General features: G+C 44.8%; 1 protein-coding gene across 3 annotated transcripts; it reads left to right on the top strand.

Moving 5' to 3' along the window:
• Positions 1-817: 817 nt before the first annotated feature.
• On the top strand, positions 818-12800 carry NTAQ1 (N-terminal glutamine amidase 1). 3 transcript variants are annotated; one of them, XM_067290187.1, is made up of 7 exons: positions 903-984; positions 1925-1975; positions 2538-2944; positions 3436-3512; positions 3966-4114; positions 4469-4593; positions 12501-12800. In XM_067290187.1, exons 3-7 carry the CDS (start codon positions 2920-2922, stop codon positions 12632-12634), a joined length of 510 nt encoding a protein of 169 aa, XP_067146288.1. In that variant the 5' UTR covers positions 903-984; positions 1925-1975; positions 2538-2919; the 3' UTR covers positions 12635-12800. The 3 variants fall into 3 exon arrangements, with proteins under 3 accessions (XP_067146287.1, XP_067146288.1, XP_013812296.1); XM_013956842.2 differs by lacking the exon at positions 903-984 and adding an exon at positions 1551-1565; XM_067290186.1 differs by lacking the exons at positions 2538-2944; positions 3436-3512 and adding an exon at positions 1466-1565 and having other exon boundaries at positions 818-984.
• The last annotated feature ends 7981 nt before the right edge of the window (positions 12801-20781 follow it).

Genomic DNA, 20781 nt, shown 5'->3' with positions numbered 1-20781 from the left:
AGAGTATTAAACAGCACAGAGCGGACCCCTAAGCATGTGGGTATGGGCAAGTTCCCTTTGGTGGGTGTCTCTGTAACAGCCGTATTACATGGTCAGCCAAGGCAGGCAAAGGCAGTGTCACCACCGAGTTCCCTTGCTTCCGCCTTTTTGTCTCTCCCCCAGTTTCTAAATATTGCCTGCTTTCAGCACTCCCCCACAGCTGTCACAGGAACACTTCATGAATGGCTGACCCATTTTGCCACACTTTAAGCAACCCCTAAGCGTTTCCCGCAGATTTTTTACTGCCTTGGGGGCGAAGACTTTGTATTTGCTAGGAGTAGGTGGATGAAAATACCCACGTACCCCGGCACAGGATAGAAAAACACGTGGGGTTCCTCGCTAGGCGCAACAGCCAGCCACCGGCCTCAAGGGCCAGCCCGTTGTTCAACCCCCCCTTCCACTGGCACCCAAAATGGGGCAAACGGCCACACCAGGCGCCTGCGTTCAGCATTAACATTTATCTGGCGAGTTCAGAGAGCCGCGACCCTGCCTGTGCTGCCCGCCCGCCCCCAGGGCGATAACCCCCCTCCCCGGCGGCCTCCGCCCTCGCCTGCCGCTCGGCGTTGCCGCTCGCAGGGGCACCCCCGCCATGTTACGCCCGTTAGCCGTTATTCCCGGCCCGGCAGGAAACGCCATGGCGGGGGGAGGGGGCGCTAAAATGGCGGCCCTGACAGGGCGCTCCCCCCGCCGGCGCGGCCCGGCCCGGCTCGGCTCGGCTGCCCCCTCGCTGCCGAGCAGCCGCGTTTCCTCGCGGAAGCCGTAGCCGGTAACTCCCCCCCCGCCGCCGCCAGCACTTCCTGAGCCGCGCTCCGCGGCCGGCCATGCCGCGCCACCGCCCCGCCAGCACCGCCGCAGCCGGTTGAGGCCGCCCATGGCGCGGCCGGCGGCCGCCTACGAGGCGGCGGTGCCCCCCCGGCCCGCCTGCGCCTACACCAGCTGCTTCTGGTAAGGGCCGCCGCCGCTGCCTGCCGCCGTTCCCGCGGAGCCCCGCGGCCGCCCCGGGCTCGCCCTTTTGGGCTTCCCCCGCGCCGCGGCGAGGTCCCGCGGCGGCGACAAAATGGTCCCCCAGCGCTGCCGCGTACGCTGAAGTCTCTAGTTCCGTTTATTAAAAAAAAAAAACAAAACAAAACAAAACAAGCACCACTGACTCGAGGTTCTCCGTAGCAGCAGGGAGGAGGGGAGCCGCGAGGCCCCTCCCGAGCGCCCCCTCGGCGGCGGGGAAGCGCCGCTGTGCGAGCCCGCGGCCCGGTCGCAGCCGGAGCTGGAGCCGGGTGCGAGAACCGGGAAGGCTCCGACCGAAAGCAGGGCCCGAGCTGGAAGACTTGCCGCGGGCGCCGGCGCTTTGCTTCGTTCCCTTTACTAGAAATGAAGCTGCGAGTAGGAGGGGAAAAACAAAACAAAACAAAACATCCCTTGCGTTTTACAGCGAAGAAAACGTTTGGAAACTGTGCGACTACATCAGAAGTCGGGATCAATACCCCCTGGAAGAATTTTACGCCGTTTTCATATCCAATGACAGGAGGATGGTGAGTCGCTGTTAAAGGCAGCCGGGGAGGCCTCGGGGTGCCCGGGCCTCCGGCCGCTCCGGGGCCTCCGGCAGCTCACCCGGCCCCGGGGCCTGTGGACCACCCCACACGCGACCGATCCCGTAGTTAGCCGATGCATTTGGACCGCCTGTAAGGCAATACATCCTCCCTGTAACCTGCCGGTTTAGGAGAATGAGTCTATTATATGGTCCAGAATAGTATCTGCGCTGAAGTGCTCCTAAAAGATCGGAACTGGTGCTGTTTTTCTCACTGCAGCACATGTATAAGCTGGTGAAACGGGTTGGCTAGCAAAGAACTATTTGTGTTAATCTTTATTTGAAATTACTTATGACTTTCAGATTCCCCTATGGAAGCAGAAATCTGCACACGGAGATGAACCTGTTGTCTGGGTAAAGCATTTTGTTCTCTTTGTATATATTCTTTTTAGGGTTTTCAAGTGTTTTGTTAATGTGTGCTTCCCTAATTGGCATCTGCAAAATCAGACATGGGCAGTTAGCCATATCTTTAGCAAGCTACAGTTCTATATTAATGACACAGTACCAGTCTTTATTCTTCTTCTACAATAGATGTATAAATGCTGTAAACCTGGCTCTCCTTTTTACTGCTTGTAGTAAAATAACAATGAGACAGTCAGTAAAATCTACACGAGGTAAACTTTAGCATTGAGAAGAATGCATAACAAGTCTGTGAAAATTATTGTGCATATACTTCTGAAGCCACCAACTTTGTAGAATTTTAAGAAAGATGTCTGTACTTTTAAGAAGTAAATGAATGAAAATATACACGTACACTTAGCATAGGATAGAAAAATACAAGCAATACGCATCTTCAGGTGTCAGCATGTAAATTGATCCCAAGTGGTGGCTTTAGAATGTCATTTGAAGTGACATAATTCAGTAATTGCTGTTATAGAATTCCTTTTAAATGTATATCATTATAAATTTTTTTCAGTTATCCTGTACCGCAAAAGCATTCTTCTAGTTTGATGTGGTGATTTCTGTGTATCAGGAAATGAAGATTAAGTTGGGATTTATGCTACGGATCCCAACACTTTTAGAAATGCGACACACATCACACCAGAATGGGAAGGATTTGTTTGGGGGAAAGTGACGAAGTACTTGAGTCTTTTAAATCATTTCAAGAGTAATTCGTTCTCTCCCAAAACGTTGGTATATTAATAAGGCAAAAAAGGTTTAGTTTAAAAAGAGGCCTACATGTTACGAAGAAGACCTACGATGAAAAAGAGGAATAGAAGAGTCAGGAATGGCCACTGCAAAATGTTAGTTTGCCTTCAAATTCATGGATTGAAAGCTGTTTTTCCTTTGATGTTTCAATGGCTCGCAGAATTTGTATAGCTTGTAAGTTTGTTTTTACTATACTCTATAAAATATTTTTCAAAATATTGTTGTTGCATACAGTTCTATATCCACTCCGTATATTGGTCTGTCAAAACAGCTTGCCCAAGATCTTTTTCATTCCTATCCCTTTATGGTTAGGATTGTTTAATATTGAAAGTGTCATAAGACAGTGCCTCAAACTCTTGCTGTGAGTGGATTTAATGTTTACTTTATTAGACTGTTAGCAACCACTATTAATTTAATTCTGCAAAACAACAATGTAAGTATCTGACACCAGAACAAAAGTAATTCCAGTTTCCCCAAACCTGAAAGGACTCTTTGCCACACCTAGGTTTCTTATATGTTAAGGAATAAAATTGCATCTCAGAACTTAAGGCAAAACAGTTATCCTGCAAAAGTACAATATAGTACTGATAGGCATTTTACCCAGCTTCTGCAGGAATTCATCTTATTCCTACAGTTTAGATTTTATAGTTGTTCTTTTTTTACAGTTGCATGCTGCTTTTTCAGCTGGTTCTGGCAGCTAAACACCAGGCCCTCAAATTCACAGCCTGTGTTATTACAACAGGTAAACATCTCTTATTAAAAGAGGTTGCTAGATAATTTTAGTGTTAACCTATCGTCATAAATTGGTATGAGCTTTTATTTAGGACTGTAACTAAGCCAGAAATGCATTATCCCACTCAAATTTTTACTGTTTTTGGTGGGGACATGAAGGAGATATCTCTGCTGTTTTCTTAGGAATAGTGTCCACCTCAGTTTAGCTGTGCAGGTTTAAATCAAAGGAGGCTACTAGAGAATGGGAAGAATACCAGGGGTCTCCTAAAAGAAACAGCGGGTGAGGTAGGCATTAGGAAATACCTCTCCTTCTGGTGCCAGAAGTGTTACAGGTGTAATACTTAAAGGGCAGAAAACAGGATTTAAAGAATAGGAGCTGTAATCCTTGATTTTAGGAAACGTTTTCACTCCCTCATTTCTCACTAGCAACTGTTTTGCTAATAGCAATTATCTTTTCTCTCAGGACTACCATGTTATTCTGCTTCATGTTTCAAGTGGGGAGCAGAACTTCGTTTATGATCTTGACACAGTGTTGCCATTTCCGTGCCCCTTTGACATGTATAGTGTGGAGGCCTTTAGGCTGGATGACGGCCTTCGCCCAGAATTTCAAAGGTGAGGACATAAAAGATAAAGAGCATTAATGTTATTTTATGAAATCCAAGTTTAAGTTCTCTTTATTGATGCATAATAACAAAGGTGTATTTTTGTTATGCTCCAGGAAACTAAATTCACTGTATTATTTTTCTAAAGCTCTTTATCTTAGAGTTGCCATTGTTTAGTCACCAGAATCCCCTTTCTTTCCTACCATAGTTTCCTGTTAATCATTTAGCTTCTTGGCACAATATTTTTGAGTTACTTGCTTAGCTAAATTAATGTTCCTTGTGAGGAAGAATGGGCTTTTGTTTTCAGTGACTAATGCAGTATTATATAATCTCCATCTTCTGGTATAACTTTATTATTGTTTAGGAAAATCAGAATGATTCGAGCCGATTTATACTTGAAGACATTTGCTTCAGACCGATCTCATATGAAAGATGCCAATGGGAAGTGGCAGAAACCTCCTCCTTCGTACCCTTGCATTGAAACTGCAGGTAAGGTGCTAGAACTCCATCTGGATGTAATCCTTTTTCCTCTTTAGTGAGAGGAATGACATAATCAAAGATGTGCGCAAGAGGTAAGTATGCTTCTATAACACATCCAAAAGCACATCCAGCTAGCTTATTATTGCATGTGAAAATGTAGGGCTATGAACCATTTGCATTTCCTTTTGTGAATATGTGAAGTCTAGCACACTTCCTGGCATTTACCATTATCGAACATTAATTACTAGTCTTCATAAACTGAGCAGAGAAGGAGAGCTAAGCAATATTGTTCTCTCATTGCAACAGGCGACTGAAGCAAGATTAAGTAACTTGCTTAGGGTCACAAAGTGATTTTTTTGCATGCTGATTACGGTACACTTTAGTTGGCAGGGCCCATCCTTCCAGAGTAGATTATTTTGACAGGATGAAGGTTTTTTGGCTCAGCTCAACATGCTAGATTTGCCTGCACCAATGTTCAAGGTTTCCGTTTCAGGTGAATGGCTCTAAGGCTGCTGCTAAGGCAAAGTGGCAAGTCAGCAAATTTTGCCCCAAGCTGTAGGGCCTCTTTTAAGTAATAATACAGATGTAGCCTCTGGTCCCAGCACAGAAGAGTTGCTCTTTCTTCTCTTCTATAGAGATTCTTAGATCATTCTTATCACACAGTATTTCAGTTTCTTCTGGTCATGTGTTGGGCAATCTGGCTAACATTTGCCATGTGTTTATTTGTTCTTTCATTTTCCTCACAGATGGAGAAAAGGGTGGTAAAGTTTTGTTTTGAAAGAGTTTTCTTGTTATTGCTGTGCGTGTTTGGTTTTGCTGCTTTTTTAATAAAACAGTAATGCTGTGTATTTATGTTCAATAAGGTAGGGTCAAAGAAACATGTTTTGTATTTAGATTCAGGGATTGTGAAGCTTATTGTGTTTTTTAGTTGCAGGAAAGTTAATTCTTAATCTTTGCCCTGGCCTCTAAAAGGTCTAGTGTTTCACATTAGGATAAAAATGAGTGTTGAATGTGGGTTCCTACTCAGATGTAGTCTTCACTGTGAAGCTGTAGGTGGTTTTTAGACATGTTGGTTATGAAGCACCTTAAATTCTAGGTGTTGTTCCTCATCTTCAGTTATGTTGTATGCAAAGCTAATATAGCAAGTAGAGAATGCCTAGGCTGCAGTACATGGTTCTCTGTTATCCGGAGCTTCTTAGATACTGAAGGCTTCTTTCCTGTTGATACCTTACTGTTGCAACAGCTGAGAGCTAATAAAGGTGTGATGAACATCAGACCGGTATGTACTAGGAAGGGAAAAAACTTTTAGTCAAATCAAAATAGTAGAAAACATTACTTGAAGACACTGAGGTACAAAATGACTCAAACGATTGCAGATGTATACATGTACCTTCAGCTACAGTGAATGACTCTGTGGTTACAAACCCTTTAATTCTCTCTTTATCTGTCTTGCTTCGTTGAACTTTACCTCACAGATGAGCAACAGGCAGATGATCTCAGCCACCCCCCTGACTGTCTTTGTGTTGTTGATGGTGAAAGATACGTAGACCTTCATTCCTCCTGTACTTTATTTCTTTACTCTGTGCCATGCAGCATGGGTCAGATCATAGAATCAGAGTCCTTTAGGTTGGAAGGGACCTTCTTAGGTCATCCATTCGAATCACCTGCTCAAAACAGGTTGAAATAGGTAAGATTGCTCAGGGCCATGTCCAGTCAAGAGATTCCACAACCTCTCTGGGCATTCTACTCTAGTATTTGACCATCCTCAAGTTAATTTTTTTGTCCTAGTATTTAATTGGAATTTCCCATGTTCCAACTTGTGTCTGTTGCTTCTTGTCCTGTCATCAGGCACCTTCAGGAAGACTCTGGCTCTGTCTTCTCTGTATCCTCTGATCAGGTAGCTGTAGATAGCCATAAGGTCTCCCCTCAGTCTCCTCTTTTTGAGGCTGAGCAGGCCTGTTCTCTAAGCCTCTCCTCGTATGTCATGTTCTCTTGCCCCCAGCCTTCTTGGTGGCCCTCTGCTGGACTCACTCCAGTATGTCAGTATCTTTCTTGTACTGAGGAGCCCAAAACTGGACCCAGCACTTGGGCTCTGTGGTGAGGTGCTCTCATCTCTTTGGCTTTGTGCTGAATGTTGCAAATGAGAGTAACTGTTTACCCTGCACCACTGATAGTGCATTCGCTAAGTAGCTTCAAGATTTGTGTCAGAACATCAGGTCTAAGACGTCCATTTTGGATTGTGTCTCGTTCAGTACCAATTTCTCAAGCTTTGTTTTGTCTTGCCTTTGATCACTTGAGACATCCGGTACGGCTGTGTGCCTCAGTGTACCCGACACTGTAAGTCAGTGAGAAGTCGAGCTTTCACTGTTATGGAACTTGCATGTGCTTAAATTCTAGCTGAATCTAGGCCCCACGCTTCAGCGATGCAGTCCCGTACGTTAGCAGGAATCCTGCAGGCCAACAGGTAGATTTAGAAAGCATCGCTGTCAGCACATGGAGCTCGTAATTCTTTTCCTTTAGAGACAGTGTTAAAGTAATGCCCCAGCACAGTTTTATCAAGCGTGAAAATGCCTTATTTTAAACTTGATGGAAAACGGGGTGGCTGACCTTTTGTTATCGTAAGAGAGCCTGGGGTATTAATTTTCACATCCATGCCAAATTCCATTACAGATAACTACTTTCTCCCTGCCGTTTCAGATAGATAGGGTCCTCTGTTTTCCATGTTAATTTGTGTTTGCATAAGATTAAATTGCTCACATATTTCATGTTAGAAGTGACTGCAATTTAATGGCTTGCAGAATTGACCCACAGATATTGTTTTAATATCAGTTTATTTGTGAGACATTTAGATCAGATCATTATATTTGTTTTTTTTCATCATCATCATTATTATATTGCTGTCATTTTGAGCAGCCAAATTCTTAAGTTCTTGAGAAGATGATTACAAAAGCATACAAGGTTTTTACATTACTTTGTTTGCTATATTCTGGGAGACTCTGAAAAAATACGGTAAAAATATATCAGTCTTTTGCAAAGTATGAGCACTGGGCTGTTACAAAAATTGTGAGCTCTTTGTATTTAATCACCTCCAGTACTGCTGCGGTACTACAATTTGTTGTGTGTTAAAGCATGTTAATTACACTTATACGCTTACTCTTCTTATCCCATGAATTTGGAAAGCTTTTAGTAAAATTAATAATACAGGTGTTTGTCCTTGATACTGAAATATTGCCTCTTCCAGAGCAGATTAGCTGTTAAGCCAGAATGTATCACTTCAGAAAAGGAGATTCTGTAGTATCTAAGTCAAATGAAAGTTAAATAGGACCATAGATAGGATAATGAAATTACCCGTATGGAGCTGGGACAGGATACTGGGACCAGTGACTTTTTTTTTTAATGAAGTATATCAGGAAATATTTAATGACTATTAACTTCCTTTTGGAATTGAGGGGCCTCTGTAAGTAACTGATGAAGCTTTTTTTTTTTCCCCCAAATACTAACTCAAAAGGAATAATTCCTAAACTAATTGTGCTCATGATGTTGCAAAATAAATGTTTTAAAATAAGCCTATCTTGAGGCATGAATTCAAGTCCACACTTAAAAAAATTGAGGCTGGAATCAAGTGACTTTCTACAAGCACCTCAGCATTATTAAAAAACAGAAAACTCCAGTCACATTGGATCAGAACTCGCGTGCTGAGCATTAGCCTGTTGCAACTGGTTCTTGCATAACTGTTTCCTGGAGCTGGACCTGTGTGTTTCATATTGGCATTGCTCTGGCCTCCGTTCTGCTCCGCTGCTGCAGGTGCTGGCAGCAGCTGGTTAACCGAAGTGATGAGCAGGGTGCAGCTGTGAGGTCTGGGGGCCTCCTCACCGGGCCCTATAGTCAAAGCGGCTCTGCTGGAATACACATTCCTGCGCTGCCCCAGATATCCCTGGTCCCGCCAGGATGCCAATGACCTCCTGTTGAAAGAAAACAGAGGAGAGTCTGGTGTTCTATTCAAAAAATAAAAATGAAGATAATCATGATATGAAGCAGGGATTCGTGACTCTAGGGCTGGCTAACCTGGCCTGGGGTTTTCTTTTAAGTCGTCTTGCTACAAATGAATGGGGTCTGATTCTGTTTAATTTAAGAGTCCCGATGAAATCAGCCTTCCTTACTGCAAGCCAATGTAAAATACAGCTTGCACAGTGCATTTCAAAATTACTCAGAACAGATGGTCTTGCTGCTTATATACAACTGTTAGCATCATCTCTAACATTGTAAAGCTCTGGTTTGAATTTCAGGTCTTCCTAGGTATGTGGTAGCGCACTGGCAGGATTGATTTTGTCAAGGCTTTTTGTTCTTCTTGTCTTAATTATTAAAATCCATTGTTGTCATAAATGATGCTTTTTTAAGAGAGTAGGACAGCTAAGAAATGCTGGAGACGGGGGGGGGGGGGGGGGGGAATGACACATCTGTCAGGCAGGCAGGCTGCTAGACAGAGACCAGGCAGACGTCTGCAGTTTCTTCCTGTGGCTTCTCTCTGAGGTGGTGGTAGGATCCTAGTGAAAGCAAAAAAAAAAAGCATCGATAGGGACATAAGTAGCTCATATGCACCACAACCTTCTGTTCCTCTCATCTGAGAATAAAACTCAAGTCTGTTGAGTTAGGTCCTTAGCTCCTGAGCTTGTGTGTGAGCAAAGAATCAAGTCAGGATAGAGGCAAATAAGGTAAAACTAAGGATAGAAATATTTAAATACTATGAGTGGCTTACTGAAATTATACAGCTTTCTGTAAAAGGTGATTTAAGGTAGCCAACTTTATTTTACGCTAAGATGGACTGAGATGGTTTGCACAATCTGTTATGTACAGTCAGTTACACAGACAGCTGTGGGAACAGCCTTTCCCACTCTGCCTGCAAGGACATGTCTCCCCACCAGGCAGAGGAGAGGGACCTGAAAAGAACTGCAGACACCTAGATAAGTCTGGGAAGACCCCAACTTTAAGTATTTTAGGTGCCCCCAAGGTTAGGCAGCTGCAGAGCTAGGCTTTGTGGCTTTGTTTCGGGCTTGCTTACCGCAGCAGCACTTTAGGCAGTTATTGTTATGCAGAGTTAGTCCAAGGTCTAAAACGTTGCTTTTTAACTGCTGTCGGCAGAAGTCACAAGTATCATGGCTAATAATGGCATCTGATAGTGCATGGCCTTTTATTTAGCCCCTGCTCAGGGCAAAAGTGTCAGATGTGATTTAAAGAAGGAAAAAAAAAAATGGCAAGAATACCAGAATTCATCAGCTAGGTCTCATTGGCAGTGTGTATGTAGCAAGGTGATTTTGGTCAAAGAGGAAGCATTAGCTCTGTGTACGCACCAATGCAGGCTAGTGAAATAGCTGTAACTTCCAAGGAGGACCATGAGTGTAACGTAAATGTAAAAAAAATTCTCTTGTTCTTGACCCTGTATAAATCTTGTACAGTGGATGTTTCTCCTGTGCCTTTGTAGAAAAATCCACTGGGTTTGTCAGCAGTAGCATCGAAATGTCTCTCTTCTGTAAATTCGACTTGCAACTTTTCATTGGCCTCGGAGAAAGGACTTTGTGGTGTTCTTGTGCTTTTTTGTCTAGCAGTTTCCTAAAGCCGTAAGGTCCAATACAACATGCATGGCATTCAAATATAACGTGAATAATGAGTGGCATAGGTCTCTCTTTTCTCTCTTCAGTAAAATGTGAGAGGTCTCATTACGCCTTTTTTTTTTACGGATGGTTACCCAGCTGTCATACTGCTTCAGTGCCATCTACTGACTGGTTCTTAGACGCTCTTCGTGGGAAGGCTCTTGTTTGCTTTTATCAAAGAATTTTTCCTTTCATTAAACTTCTGCGATGAACTGTTTTATGCTCTGCCACAATCTTTTTGAATTTAAGAGAATATTCTACTTCTTCCAGACATTATGACAGCAACTTTCATGTTGGTAACAACAACAGCTGTTTTTGTAACTCTGCTGGAACAATCCCTTTGGGCTTCTTTACCATTCACAGAACGTTCTTATGAAATTATTATTTTACTATGTTCAGTGCACAGAAAGCAGGGAATTGTCCTATCTTTCAAATCTTAAACTACGTGCATAATTGCATTCATTTTAAAACAAAAGCATCTGGGAGGAAAAGACAACTTGGGAATTGGAAAACAGACTTACCAGTCCACCAACAAGCAACAGTTGTTATTCTCTCCTACTGGTTTTGAGCTACAGCAGCAAATTGCTGGGCTTGTGTCATTTGAAATCTCCACATAGTCAAACAGGCAGTGTGGCCTTGTTCTGCCAGACTCGCTTTAGCAGAAGGACCATGCTTGACTGGACACAAGGACTTTCAAAGTGCAAAGCTCAAACAGGCTAACAAGAAAAAGGTGGATTTAGGTGCCAGAGAAGTGGTGAGAGCTGCGATTAGGCTGATCACAAAGCCATAAAATAATGTATGTGTGATGCAAATAAGAGGGCTTCAGGGGCTGGGTTACACATGGGACTGCTGGGTATGGGATTCCCAAACACTGTCTTCCCTTCCTTACTTATGCTGTCCATAATGGTAAGCAAAACACAAGCGTTTTGCAGCTGAAGCAGATTCTACCCTATAGAATTTCTAATCCATTCATTAGACCCTACTCTTGTTTGGTTCTTAATCCTTAAATGTGCACGTGAATCATCCATGTTAAAATAAATACAGCATAAAAGCTTAACGGTAGATCCCTTGTCTCTCTTAGTCTGTTCTCTAAACTTGTCCTCTTCCAGTTTTCTTGTAATGAGTATTAAAAAGATTATTTGCACAGATCATCAGTGATAACATACAACAACAAACCCACAGATGTTCATAGTCAGAGCTGACTAAACTGGGGAATCAGAAACCTCTGATCAGTATGGTTCTGAGTCAGCGAAGACTGTAACAGACCAGCTCCAGAAAAAGGCTGTAAGTCTTGTTTTAGCCATCCAGGGGGAGTTCAGATGCCTAAATCCCAAACTGTGGACCAGCACCTTCCACTGAGCTCTCTGGGATCCACAAACAGGTCAGAACAGTTTCTACCCCTCCTGCAGGGGTCTGATCAAGTCAAACTCCTCACAAAAAGCTGTCATAGTTACTTTTCTTTTGGAAGTGTGGGGGTTAGCTTTTTCCCAGCCTCTGACCTCATGCCGTGGTTCAGGATTCAGAAAAAGTGTTTGCCCCCAACCTGGGTCCGTGCCCTTCTTAGCCTGAGAGTCCCTCTAGGCTACAGGCTAGACTAGGGCAGACATTTCCTCCAGTCTTCATATTCTGGCTTTGCAGTGGGCCATCATAAAAGACAAAGTTCAGGGCTAGAAGGAAAGCAAAGCAGCTTCAATTTCTGACTCAGTCTGCTGCCCTGATTCAGTTTCTTTGTAGTCAGTGCAAAAGCTCCCTGACTCAGTTGACTTTGATTCAGACCTTTAAGGGGGAATAACATCTCCCTTCCCTCTGACTAATCAAACTTATATGAATACGGAGAGACCCTAAGACTCCTGCTGAGTTGCAGTTCCCTGTTCTGGTTGTTCTCATTTGCCCACCAGTTCCCTGGCACTACCAACCCTTCTGGCTGCTGTTGCAGGGAAAAATCTTTCTCTTTCCTACCCATCCTGTTTTCCAACAACCAAGGATACTGCTCAGATAATGTGATTATTGCCATAGGCAGAGAAGCATCAGGGACAAATGCAACATTTCAAACACTGGAAATGGACATTCTTGTAGCATCATACAGTTTGCAGAATCTTGCTGGATTGTGGCTTAGCAAACATGTTATTAACTCTTTGCTATTGCAAGCATTTTGATCTGTACTATCAAAACAATTTTTCCTTGGCATTTGATTGACAGATATATTTACCTATGCTACAGAAGCTGAATCAAGTACTTTAATATTTCCCTTTTTTGCTCCATGTTTAGACTCCAAGATGAATTTGGATGATTTCATCAGTATGAATCCCAAAGTAGGATGGGGCTCAGTGTTCCCCCTGCCGGACTTTGTGCATCGATTTGGCAGACAGACTGATTACAACTGTTCCTTGAAAGGACAGTGAAGTAAACGAAGTTCTCTCTGCTTTTCTTCTGCGTGAATGTGTTTTGTTTTGCTGCTCTTACATTGTATTTATCAATGGTTTACACTTTACATGGAATAAGTATTTGGGCAAATAGAATATCCAATCAGGAATATCATGAACTGAATAAAAAATTTTATTTTGATTATGTAAGAATAAGCATGTTATTTAATATATCAAATCAAATGCAGACATTCCACCATAAGCATATCTCCATCTACTGTGCTCAAATTGAAAAGAACGTTTAAATGCTGTAAGAAAAGCTCTTGGAAAAATATATGCATAAACTACTGAGCAATGTAGCTCAGATTGCTAAATATCACTGCATTTTAGCAAGGAGATACAGAATATTTTCTTTATTTTAAAATTTTCATCACTTGTGAACAGACCTGGGGCATCTCAGTTTAGCCACTAATGTTATCAGTTAGGCCTTATTTGGCAGAAGCCTAAAGGGCAGACCCACAAAGGGGATGTAATCTCAGCGGTACGGTCTTGACTCCCAAGCACTGTGTAAAACCAGGTATGTATCTAGGTTTCTGTGCTGTACGGGGTAGAGCTAAATGCCTGAACTGCTCTACTGCCGACAGTTGCTGGAAGATGCAGTTGCTTTTCCCTCTTAGACTGGCTGCACATTCTCACCTGCTCCTGCATGCCAGCACTTGGCACTTGTCTGGCCCCAAGGTAATCCAGGATTGGAAGCTAAACTGACAGAAAGAAGTACATTTTTTTTCTGCCTTTTAGCTCCTTGAACCAGCTCACGGTGAGGTCAGACAGCTGCTGCTGGTGGTATAAGGGAATCAGCAGGAACATATGGTTGGGGGGAAGGGAATGAACAGGACTGCTCCCTATGTTGTGGTTAGCTGCTGAATTGGCTTAGAGGTATTACCAAGCTGCACCCTTGCAGGGAAAGGCAGGAAAGCCATCATGTTGATTAGGGATTTGGAGCCTGGTTTCCACTATCTTAGAAGAGTGTCCTAAACATGGGAATATTGAAATAATCGAAATGAGGCATTTCATTCCCTCTTTTGGAGCTGCTCTATTTTATGTACTATCATATCATAGAATCACAGAAAAGTAGAATAATTCAGGTTGGAAGGGAACTCGGGAGGTCCCTAGTCCAATCTCCAACTCAAATCAGGGTCAGCTCTGAGATCAGACCAGGCTGCTTAGGGCTTTATCCACTTGGGTCCTGGAAACCTCCAGAGATGGAGCCTGGAGTTTAAAGAAACATTTGTGATGGACTTCAGTCTTGGTGAGGAAAAGCACAGTGATGGTTTAAAGAGTTAAAAGATCATTTTATTTGTAGATAGAGAAATGGAAAGACATCCAAGATATTTATGTGTATATTCTTATTCTATACACCTATTATTATATACATATATTGTTACTATATCTCACATCAGTTCCAGAGAATTTACCCAGCGTGTTAACAGAAGAGACGGACTAGTGAACAGCTGTGGGATTGATTCATTTCATCCAGACATCTCTTTTTCTATGTCATGAGGGCTGGCTGAATGTAGAAACTTCTACTTGCTGTCGCCAGATGCAGCATAGCTGGCTAGCTGTGCCGAGAGGCTGCTAACACATGGGCTCCTTGGGTGCCAGCACAGGCTACGGACAGGAGACCGGTGGTTGGGGCGGGACACTCGTCCTGGGTGTTGGAGAGTCAATCTGTAATTCCTGTTCCAGCGTGAATCTGCTTTGCCAGAAGAGGGCAAGATGTCTGAACTCAAGATTTCCAGTTAAGCTGGTCCTCAGTGCGCCCCTGAGAGGTGACAGCTCTGGGTTTAACTCCTTGAGCTAAATGTCTTACTGAGACAAGACCAAAACCGGAATCAGCATTTCCCGTAAAGATGTGCTGTCCATTTACCTGCTTTCAGTGCGATGATTTCTTAATGCAGCTTAGCTTTTCATTCCCTTTCAGCCTTCTTTAGCTTGTCCTTTCCCACATGAAATCTATCATCTGCCTTGCTGTTGTCCAGTTATTATTACAGTATTTATGTGCTGGTGACCTTGGCAGCAGTTATTTGATCTAGGTCTCCCTTGAGCTGGGCATTGAACAAATGCAGAGGAAAAACCCTGCTGTCAGGTCAGTTCCTCACAATCCCGCTTTGTCTCAGCTAGCCTAGGTATGCTGTCGGTCCCTGGAAACTCACCAATACTTTTGCCGCTAGAAATGAGAGCAAGATCCACAGAGCCTTTTATTCACGTTGGGGGCATCCTGTTTCCCAGGTAGTTCCTCTGGCTTCCATAAAACTATCGATGTGGCAAGCTACAACATGAGAGAGGAGATCCATGTCTGTCCTGCCTTTTTCTCCTCTGTGCTTGTTCTTTTTAGTCAGGAATATAATGAACTTAATTCTTAATTAACTGCTTTTATTTGCCTATGTCAGACCTTAGGAAAAAATGCTGTTTTTTCTGGCTTGCATTTGTTTGGTTAGTGCATTTCCGCAAACTTATACACAACCAGGTCTGTCTTGATAAAATACCATTTTTTCAAGTGGCCAGCAGAGAGAGCAGTTAGCATTCAGTAAACGTGCGTGTTCAGAGATTTTGCCAGAGGCTCCCTCCCTGCGCGCACAGTTGTGCCAGTAACTGTTGCAGTTAAAAAAATAAATTCTGACAACAGCGCAGAGGTGATCCGTATCTTCCAAGTTTGCAGCTGATGGGTTATGTATTGCCCTTGACTGTCTGAGTCTCCAAGGTCGATGCATGTTCTTCCCAAGCATCGAGGGCTATGCGCCAACATCTTCAAACTAACTCCTAGCTTTTTCAGATCTGTTCAGCATTCACAGCTCCTACCAAAATGAGTGTGTGGCACCTTAGAAAAGCAAACTAATTGCTCCACTATCAACATCTGGATTTCGACAGCTAAATTTAGGCACCCAGGACCCTGCAATGTGATCTGCACAGAGTCCTGTTAACTGAAATGGCAGGGAGGCCCAGGAGTGCATTTGTATGAATCAGATTCCAGGATCAGAGCCCAAGTCGGAACCTTTTGACCTGCGTAGCCTTCCCTTTTTATCCACTCGTTGGCCAGCCAGAATCTCATGCATGTTATAAAACGCTGTTGTACTCCAAACATCTACTGTAAAAATGGTTATCTTCAGGGTCCACTTTTCTGTTGTTACACTGACTTTGGTCCAGTTTTTCTCGTCTTACAGTGCTATTGTTTTTTTGCCTGCCATTTCTGCAAATGCACTGAATGATCTGAGGAAGCTGTTGCAGGGAGAAGACAAGAGGTGTGAAAATCCCACGGTGCCCTTGATGTTACCTCCCACCGGTCACCTTACAGAAATGTTTCCAAAAAGCCATCCATGACCCCATTGGGGTCTGGCCTGCCTAACCGGCAAGAGCCGTGCTGCTGGAGGGGAGGACCAGCAGAGCATCACTTACGCATCCCCAGCTAAGCAGATGGCTCCAGGTTTGGTGGGGTTGCCCTCCTAAGACGCTTTGGATTTGCAAGCTTTAAGAATCTCAGCTCCTCTCAGCGTGAAACCTTTCTTGACGGCTGTCCCTTTTACGGTAATTACCGACTCTGAGACTTGAGGGAAGGAGAGCTGGTGATTTACTTCTCCCTTCTGGCCTATTCCAGCAGGTTCCTCCTGATGCAGGAGCTGGCCCAGCTGAGGTCTGAGTTGATGAAGCATACTCTGAAATGAGTGTCTGGAGATACCTGCTCATGTTTGCTCCACAGCCGCGTGCACCTTTCCCCGTGGAGCTCAGCTCTTGGTGTAAGATTTTCTTTTGTGATCATGGAGTCAGAGCAGAAATGCTATATAAATGCGGCCTTTCAGCAAGTTAAGTGCAGCTGCAGCAGTGGTTCTGGAAAATCTCTCCAGTTTGACCTAAGGTAAACAAATATGGTTGCTTAAGTATCCTCAGTGTTTCCTTATACTTACAGTAGGAAATACCTTGGATACTGAGGACAGCTAAAACAAATCTTAGCTAGTTAGCTAAGGTCTCTGGCAAGTCACTGAGTTTCTAAGTGAGCTAAGCCGCTTCCTATGTGCGGGGTGTTCAGAGCTTCATTTTATAACAACAAAAACAAGCATTCAAAGGACCGGCCCTGTGAACTTGCACTCGCAAAGCCTGAGTGAAGTGGCATTTTTCACCCGATGCTCATTTAAAGTGTTTGACATTCGTGCAGAGGGAGACGAGCTGGATGTCTCCAGTGAGCTGTATTCCTGACATTAGATTACTTAAAAGCAGGAAATGCTCATTTGGCCGGGTTCAATGTCATACCAGCCTTCCCATGCAAGACTATATCTGGAATGCAAACACTGCAATAAGGCAGGAATCATTATATGTTTTTTTTTTAAGCGGCCTACACAGTAAGAATATGGTAGTTATCTCAGCCTCCCTTTCTTCTGAGTATGTAATTGCGGTGGCATGCGTCCCACCGTCTCCGCTTGGCTGTTTAGATGGCAGCGCACCAGGTTTGTGCTCGGAGCCATCCAGAGAAAATGTCCTGCTGCAGCTTTTAACTCTTTAACTGGAAAGCTCTCCACGTCCCTCCTTTCCAGCTGGCGGGATTAACAAGGGGGTTCAGTCCAGATTTATAGCCAGCCTGATCTGTTTAGCTATTTATACTGTGCTCAGCACAGAGCACTTTGCTGTATGAAAGGGACGTGGCTGTATTTATGTTGGTGCAAAAACAAAGGGGGGACAACAGGTGACGTATTTTTTCCTCGTTACGTGATGCTGTTTCTTCAGCAATTCAGACTTTTACCAGGCAAAGTCATGCTCGTAGTACGAAAACACAGCCTGCTCTGAGCCAAGACCCCGCTGGGGTTTGTCTGTGCTTGGTTTTTGTCTTGCGTGAAGTAAAGGCGAGTGTTTAGTAAAGTAGCTCCTACTGGCTACTACCTCAGTACGAAAACAAAGTAATGCCAGCAAAGTGCATCGAGTTATGGGGAGCCCAGTCATGGGATGCCTAATAGCCGGGGCTGGGAAGGGCCACGAGGGCTGAGCCTGCCCCTCGGCCACGGTGGCGCCCAGCACTCCCCGGCCGTTGCAGGAGCAGCTCGCCAAGAAGAGCCTTGGAGGCATTTGTGGTGCTCCGGCTGCCCTTCTTATCCCAGGCGCTTTACTGGGAATCCTCATTCTCGTTTAACTTACTTGAAAACTGTCCCCAAAAAAGCAGGTTGAGCATTTTGGATCTCCAAAAGAGCAGGTGAGGGATTTGGTTCCCAGTCGAGGGATGAACCACACATATTCTTATAATCCTCCCGTGCCCCCAGCAGCCTGCCCGGCTTTCCGGCTTCTCAAAATTCGTGCCCTGCGTAGAGGTCGGAGCTGTGCTGCCCTTAATGAATATACCGCTGCTGCAGAGCCCCAACCCTCGTACAAGCTGCAAATTTTAGGTGGTGGGAAAGGAGAGGAAAAGAAATCCTCAGACCTGGGATTATTCATAGTCTTTCGAGGAACAAATGTGCTGGCTTAGCCAGGAGTGTCCCCAGCAGTAACCCCCAGGAGGAACCTGTCCAGCACTGAGGATGTTTTGGGGCCGGTCCACGATAAAAGCCCACATTTGAGGTCCAAAAGAAGTGCTAGGATCTTCACTGTCATTAGGCAAATTTCCCACGTGGACTTTGCATGAGAGATACCGTTCCGGTGCAAGGCAGTAAGGTCCTGTCCCCTGGCTGAGCAGCGCGATACAGCCTGCCCGAAGATAGCGTCATAGCTACGGGCTCCTGCTGCTCGAAGCCACGCGGAGGCGGCCTCGGGCCCCGCGGTGGCACAGCCCTTCGCACGGCTGGGCTAGCAAGTGGAAGCTCTGTTTCAAGCTCTCTGTAATAAAATACTGCTGTGCTGGGGCGCTTGGGCTGGCTACTGTTTCACTGTCAACTTAAGAAAATAAGGGCAAAAGCTGATTAACTATTAACCAGGATGCAGGCTCCGAGCTGATGCTGTTCCTCTGGTAACCTGAGGAAGGGCTGAGGGTGACACGGCTCCCTGCCTGAGGAGAGTCACCCGAGCCGGTATAGCAGCGATGTGCTAAAAGAGATGCGTTTTGGGTTAATGTCATCGCTTCCCTCTCCTGCCGCTGCAGTTGCTTCTGCAGAGGTCCAAGCTGCTTAAGACAGCAGCCAGGAGAATGGACGTAGCTGGTTTCCTCTCCGTTTCCAACTCCTAGCGACTTCAAGGAGCCGTGGAGAAGCACAGAAATTGGGACCTCCGTGTATCTGTAGTTTTTTGGTTTTTTTCTATTCACATTTCCACCTTCTACCGTAAATCAAATGCCATTTCTGGTCACTTCAGATCATCAAAGAGTCTCTGCTCACACCGGGCAGAATTTATTTGTGGGGAAAAAAAAAAAGGTTCATGATTAATGCAGAAACATTCCTTTCCTGCCGCAGGATGAGCCATATCCCCAAACCTCTCCTTCAAGCAGAGCTGCTGCCAACAAGAAAATTATTGACCTTCGTTACTCACGCTGCAGAGCTGGGCTTCTAAAAGACACCTTTCATTAATTATGTACTTGTGCGTGCATGTGCCTCTACCTGTGCGCAGGGAGAAGGGTTCTTTCAAGGCAGCGGATGCGGCTGTATTGGCTTACGGCCTTGATAATATCGCCATGCTATTTAATGTCATGCAGATAAGCTGGGAAGATTGCTTGCTACAGGGCTTTTTTCCCCCCCGGAAGAGGAGATAGTGTGTCCTATCTGCTTCCCGATGGGCACGAGGGTATTTTCCCAAAGGCCGTAAGGCCACATCCGCTTACCCAGTTGGCATTAGCTACAAGCGGCCCTAAACTGTCCCCTTGTCACTCCCGTTCACAGTCGGTTCTTCCAGAGCAATGTTCCCACGGGGCTGCTCCCGCCCGGCGGTGCGCGAGGGCTTCGAGGCCCAGCGGCTCTGCTGCGCTGCCCCGCGTAGCTGGCTCTGCTGCTGGCACGGGCGCACGGCAGTTAAACCGGATAAATCCTTCGGTTTCCAACATGCCCAGGCCGACATCTTACAACACTGTTAGTGATTTTTAACTCCCATCCTCCCCCCATCCTGTAGCCCTTTGGAAACGTTTAAAGATGTTATTTTTTTTTTCTGATATAAGTGATGCCAAATATTGGTTCCTGTAGGAAGACAAGCTGGCAGTGGAAACATCGACAAATATCCACAAAATATTGTATTGCTTAAAAACCTTTCTTTGGACTGCTCTTTTTGGAGGTTGCGGGAGGGAGCAAAAGGGGCAGCCCGGCTGGTGTGGAAAGGCCTCGCGCGTGCCAGGACACCGGTCACTCCAGTCTTCTGAATTTCAGAAGAAAGCTGAGAAGCAATATGAGAGATGCTTTCAGCTATGCTTTTGGTCACGGAGCGTTTTGCATCCCAGAACCAGCCTCTTTGCTTTTACTGGACCGACGGACGGTCCCCATGGCATCGGGCTTATTCTGGTCCCCAGGTCCATTGCAACAGTCCCTCCAAGCCCGGGTCTATCCTGCATTCAGCAGGCAGAGACCTGCTGCTGCGGCGTCTCGTGGGGTGAGCAAAGCACTGGGGCTTTCCCTTCCCAGAAGGGCCGATGAGGGAATTTTGCGTTTTTGTCGTTTCTACTTCAAACGGAAATATGCAAGTATTAAAAAAAGACTTGAGGCCTGAGATAGCCTGAGGAGAAGGGGTATGAGATGCTGTTAGCTGGGAAGATGTGTTATAAACCTGCTTTGCCTGGCTCTAGCTGCCTGGAGGATGGGTAGTAACGTCTTCCTCTTGCAGCCGTAGTGTGTGCACACAACTGGTTAACTTGACCATTTTTTTGACTGTTCAGAGAAGCAGGGAATAATAAAAATGCCACTTTTCCACAGAGACCAGGGGAAAAGAGTTACTGTCTGGGTGCAGCTGAGGGCAGCGCTTGGCTCCTTATTTTCTGTGAAATAACTCCCACCAGGCCTTGTGGAAACCCAGCAGGTTTTTTTCTTTGTCGTTTTCTACTTCGTCAAACTTTCAAAAATACTCTGCTGTATTTTACCCAGTCACATGTGTTAGCTAGAAGAGAAAAGGTTAAATTCTCCTTTCATACTATAATGTAATTCATTTCCTGTTTTCCACAACTGTCTAGACACAGAACTAACGAGCATTAACCCTGAGTCCCACCATTGGGTTAAAAATAGAGGGTTTAAATATAAAAATGG

Source organism: Apteryx mantelli, chromosome 2 (assembly GCF_036417845.1).
Source record: "Apteryx mantelli isolate bAptMan1 chromosome 2, bAptMan1.hap1, whole genome shotgun sequence".
NCBI classification, from domain to species: Eukaryota; Metazoa; Chordata; class Aves; order Apterygiformes; family Apterygidae; genus Apteryx; species Apteryx mantelli.
This window is presented reverse-complemented; position numbering and strand designations above follow the sequence as displayed.

Coding starts and splice junctions, on each gene's coding strand:
- NTAQ1 (XM_067290186.1), top strand. CDS start 911: ATGGCGCGGCCGGCGGCCGCCTACGAGGCGGCGGTGCCCCCCCGGCCC. Junction 1,976..3,965: donor GAGATGAACCTGTTGTCTGG/GTAAAGCATTTT, acceptor CTTTTCTCTCAG/GACTACCATGTTATTCTGCT. Junction 4,594..12,500: donor CCCTTGCATTGAAACTGCAG/GTAAGGTGCTAG, acceptor CTCCATGTTTAG/ACTCCAAGATGAATTTGGAT.